The sequence below is a fragment of the Natator depressus genome, chromosome 1 (genome assembly GCF_965152275.1).
Source record: "Natator depressus isolate rNatDep1 chromosome 1, rNatDep2.hap1, whole genome shotgun sequence".
NCBI classification, from domain to species: Eukaryota; Metazoa; Chordata; order Testudines; family Cheloniidae; genus Natator; species Natator depressus.
Genome location: NC_134234.1, coordinates 6792426 through 6797501, shown reverse-complemented (window position 1 = coordinate 6797501; position 5076 = coordinate 6792426). Strand labels below are relative to the sequence as shown.

Genomic DNA, 5076 nt, shown 5'->3' with positions numbered 1-5076 from the left:
GCTAGATGGACCCTTCGTCTCACCCAGTATGGGCATTCTTATGTTTGTATGTTCTAAGGTCACAATGGTAAAATCATACTGTGCTCAAGTAGGCTGTGGAATTCACAGCCACAAGATATCAATGGGGCCAAGAGCTTAGCAGGATTCAAAGAGGGACTGAGTAATCAGAAAATCCAATTACTGTAGAGAGGATTGTTTAAAAAAAAGTTTTGGAGAGGCTCTAAACCTTCCTGATTTACACCACAAAACATGTCTAACTAGTAGGTGTCAGGGGGAAACTCCCTGGGAGCAGGTTATCTCATCACAGCATAATTCAGGGCTTCTTCTACATTCCTCTGAAGCATCTGGACATGGCCACTGGTTACTCTGGGAGATGGACTACAAATCTGATCCAGTCTGACTAATCAGAACTATGTAAATCCAACAGTATGTTTTTGCTTATCTACCTTGAGCTCTGGGAGTCTGTAAACGTGCACTGAGAGCAGAATGATTTCTTGCTAAATATCATCTAATCTCCTCTTATTTTTCTTTTAGGAAGGACATTTCAGAACTCCTCGCACCTGCCCAGTACAATATGTCCGCTGTCAATGACACCAAATTAAAATCTGTAATGTTCCTTCTCTCCGGGCTACCCGGTCATAGAGACGCACATCTCTGGACTTCTGTCCCCTTCTGCTTCATGTATGTTATTTCAATAGTAGGAAATTCAGTCATTCTGTTTATTGTAAAAAGAGATCCAAGCCTCCATGAGCCCATGTACATTTTCCTTTCCATGTTGGCCATCATAGACCTTGGCATATCGATAACCACCATACCGACGATACTGGGCATATACTTGTTTAACTCTAGGGAGATCAGCCTCGATGCCTGTTTAGCTCAGCTCTTCTTCATCCACTTGCTTCAGTGCACTGAATCCTCCCTGCTCTTGTTGATGGCCTTTGACCGCTTCATCGCTATCCGTAACCCGCTGAGATATGCTTCCATCTTAACCCTGCCAAGAATAGCCAAGATGGGACTGGTGGCTGTGCTAAGGGCAATGATCATAATATTCCCACTCCCCTTTCTCCTGAAACGGTTCAGATACTGTCGAGCCAATGTCCTCTTCAATTCCTACTGCATGCACCGGGAGGTCATGACAATGGCTTGTTCGGATATCACAGTCAATATCATCTATGGATTGTTTACTAAACTCTTAACAATGGGGTTGGACTCGCTGCTCATTTTCCTCTCTTATGTGATGATCCTCAAAACAGTGCTGAGCATCACGTCCCACAAGGAGTGCCTGAGAGCCCTGAACACCTGTGTCTCCCACCTCTGCGCCCTCCTGCTCTTCTACACACCAGAGATCAGCTTGACTGTGATACACAGCTTTGGGAAGGACTCTTATCCCTTACTTCAGATTCTCCTGGGCTACATCGCCCTGCTTCTCCCACCACTGATGAACCCAATTGTGTACAGCATGAAAATCAAACACCTTCGTGTGAGGATAATCAGGCTGTTCATCAAGTGAAGGGTCAGTTCACCACCTGGCTCTAGTGACATGGGAGGCAAAAAACATGGGCCACCTATTCCATCCTGGACCCATATGTAACCCTTCTGCCAGTCAGAGTTGGCAGCAACAAGGGCCGGGTTCAGTGTCTAGGGGTTCCATTCCAATAACACAATGCAAAACCGGCTCAAGCCCCCATCCAGTGACCTGGGACAAATATATACCACCTCCCCCCCCCCCGGGTGCCTTTAAGAGGCAATACTTCCCCTCTCGTACACACAGAGTGTGAGTGTAGCAAAAGTCTTTTAATAACAGAGAGAAACAATGTGGCATTATGTTGGGGAAACACCACCAACAGGATTCATAACACAACCCATGAGAAAAAACCCACCCCAAGCAAATTGGGCCATGCCCTTTCCCTTTGGTTCTTGAGTCCAGCAACCCAAAAGTCCCCCAAAGTCCAACAACCCCAAATTCCAGCAACCCAAATGTCTCTGTCTCTGTCCTTGGTGAGTCCAGAGTTCAAAAGTTCATCTGCACTGTTTGAACCCCACCACACATGTGTTGAAATGGGGGGGGGGGGAGTAAAGGCACACCTTACGTGCTCTGACAGTCGACTGCCCCACCTCTCTGTGGGTTTCTGCTGCAGCCCTCACCACCAGCTGCTCCTTCTGCTCGCCACTCCGCCAGCTGCTCCTCTCCGGTAGGAGTCCTGTGAGCCACTCACCAATTATCATCAGGCCCCCTATTACTTTTAACACAGTACTCAGTGATTTCAGCTTATAGTAGGGAAGTCCCAGTGCTGGTGCACCATTGGCTCAAAGTGAATTCAGCTCTGCAATCTGTAACTAGACTCCTAATAGAATCAAAATTAGCTCTGTTGTTACACAGTGGAGAGAGAAGACAGTGCAGTTGGCATTAGAGACCTCAGAAGGATCCCAAGGTACAAATGCCTGTCCCCAACCTCTCTCCCCTCACTGAGTTTTGGAACCTATGTCCCTTTCCTAGAGAGTGCTACTTAGTTGATGGTGAGTCCCTCTATCATAACAAAAAGCCAAGTACAGTTCCACTGTACTTGATTCACATAATCAGGATAATAACACTTTATTCTTCCTGCCCCAATAACTGGGGATCCCATAGCAGCCAAAATGACCATCTAGGTGGGGTGGGTGTGCCTATGCAAATGAGATCAGCCCCTGAAGTTCTTTTCCACAACCTGCAACAACTCACCACCAGATGTCACGGTAGAGCTCATCCTGACTCTGCTTACACTTACATCCAAGATGACATGAGTTACTGATCTCCACTATATAGAAAGTTTCATATGGGGTCTAAGCCCTGGTCTACACTAGGAGTTGAGGTTGAATTTAGCAGCATTAAATCGATTTAAGTCTGCACTCGTCCAGTCGAAGCCCTTTTTTTCGACTTAAAGGGCTCTTAGAATCGATTTCTTTACTCCATCCTCAGCAAGGTGATTAGTGCTGAAATCAGCCTTGCCAGGTCAAATTTGGGGTACTGTGGACACAATTAGATGGTATTGGCTTCCGGGAGTTATCCCACAGTGCTCCGTTGTGACCGCTCCGGACAGAGCTCTCAACTCAGATGCACTGGCCACATAGACAGGAAAAGGCCCACGAACTTTTGAATTTCAATTTCCTGTTTGGCCAGCGTGGCAAGCTGCAGGTGAGTGCAGAGCTCATCAGCAGAGGTGACCATGATGGAGTCCCAGAATCGCAAAAGAGCTCCAGCAAGGACCGAACGGGAGGTATGGGATCTGATCACTGTATGGGGAGAGTAATCCGTGCTATCAGAACTCCGTTCCAGTTTTCGAAATGCCAAAACCTTTGTAAAATCTCCCAGGGCATGAAGGACAGAGGCCATAACAGGGACCCGAAGCAGTGCAGCATGAAACTTAAGGAGATGAGGCAAGCCTACCAGAAAACCAGAGAGGCGAACGGCCGCTCTGGGTCAGAGACCCAAATATGCCGCTTCTATGATGATCTGCATGCCATTTTAGGGGGTTCAGCCACCACTACCCCAGCCGTGTTGTTTGACTCCTTCAGTGGAGAGGGAGGCAACACGGAAGCAGGTTTGGGGAACAAGGAAGATGATGAAGATGAGATTGTAGATAGCTCACAGCAAGGAAGCGGAGAAACTGGTTTTCCCGACAGCTGGGAACTGTTTCTCACCCTGGATCTGGAGCCAGTACCCCCCGAACCCACCCAAGGTTGTCTCCTGGACCTGCCAGGCAGAGAAGGGACCTCTGGTGAGTGTACCTTTTTAAATAGCATACATGGTTTAAAAGCAAGCTTGTTTAATGATTAATTTGCCCTGGCATTCGTGGCCAGTACAGCCACTGGAAAAGTCTGTTAACGTGTCTGGTGATGGAGCGGAAATTCTCCAGGGACATCTCCATAAAGCTCTCCTGGATGTACTCCCAAAGCCTTTGCAAAAGGTTTCTGGGGAGGGCAGCCTTATTCCATCCTCCATGGTAGGACACTTTACCACTCCAGGCCAGCAGCACATAGTCGGGAATCATTGCATAACAAAGCATGGCAGTGTATGTTTGCTGGCATTCAAACAACATCCATTCTTTATCTCTCTTTGTAATCCTCAGGAGAGTGATATCATTCATGGTCACCTGGTTAAAATAGGGTGCTTTTCTTAAGGGGACATTCAGAGGTGCCCACTCCTGCTGGGCTGTTTGCCTGTGGCTGAACAGAAATGTTCCCTGCTGTTAGCCACGGGGAGGGGTGAGGGGATAGCCACGCGGTGGGGGGAGGCAAAATGTGACCTTGTACCAAAAGCACATGTGCTATGTATGTAATGTTAACAGCAAGGTTTACAGTGAAAGAGTGTACCCATTGTTCTATAAAATGTGTCTTTTTAAATACCACTGTCCCTTTTTTTTTTCTCCACCAGCTACATGTGTTTCAAGGATCACAGGATCTTCTCCTTCCCAAAGGCTAGTGAAGATTAGAAGGCAAAAAAAAAAAAAAAACCCACACTCGTGATGAAATGTTCTCTGACCTCATTCTGTCCTCCCACACTGACAGAGCACAGACGAATGTGTGGAGGCAGACAATGTCATAGTGCAGGAAAGCACAAAATGACCGCGAGGAGAGGTGGTGGGCTGAATAGAGTAAGTGGAGGGTTGAAGAGAGGGTTGAAGCTGAAAGGTGGTGGCAGCGTGATGAGAGGAGGCAGGATTCAAAGCTGAGGCTGCTGGAGGATCAAACTAATATGCTCCAGCATATGGTTGAGCTGCAGGAAAGGCAGCTGGAGCACAGACGGCTGCTACAGCCCCTGTGTAACCAGCCACCCTCCTCCCCAAGTTCCATAGCCTCCTCACCCAGACACCTAAGAACGCACGAATGTGAAGCAACAATGACTTTATTGCCTCTGCAAGCGGTGATCGAAGCAGGGAGGGGAGGGTGGTTAGCTTACAGGGAAGTAGAGTGAACCAAGGTGGGGGGGATTCATCAAGGAGAAAAAAATAGAACTTTCACACCGTAGCCTGGCCAGTCATGAAACTGGTTTTCAAAGCTTCTCTGATGCACACTACACCTTCCTGTGCTCTTCTAACC

The 5076-nt window shown here is 47.7% G+C and overlaps 1 protein-coding gene across 1 annotated transcript; it reads left to right on the top strand.

The window, feature by feature from the left end:
* Window positions 1–574: 574 nt before the first annotated feature.
* Window positions 575–1510, top strand: LOC141980640 (olfactory receptor 51G2-like). The gene has a single exon (XM_074942063.1). It carries the CDS (start codon window positions 575–577, stop codon window positions 1508–1510), a length of 936 nt encoding a protein of 311 aa, XP_074798164.1.
* Window positions 1511–5076: the final 3566 nt, after the last annotated feature.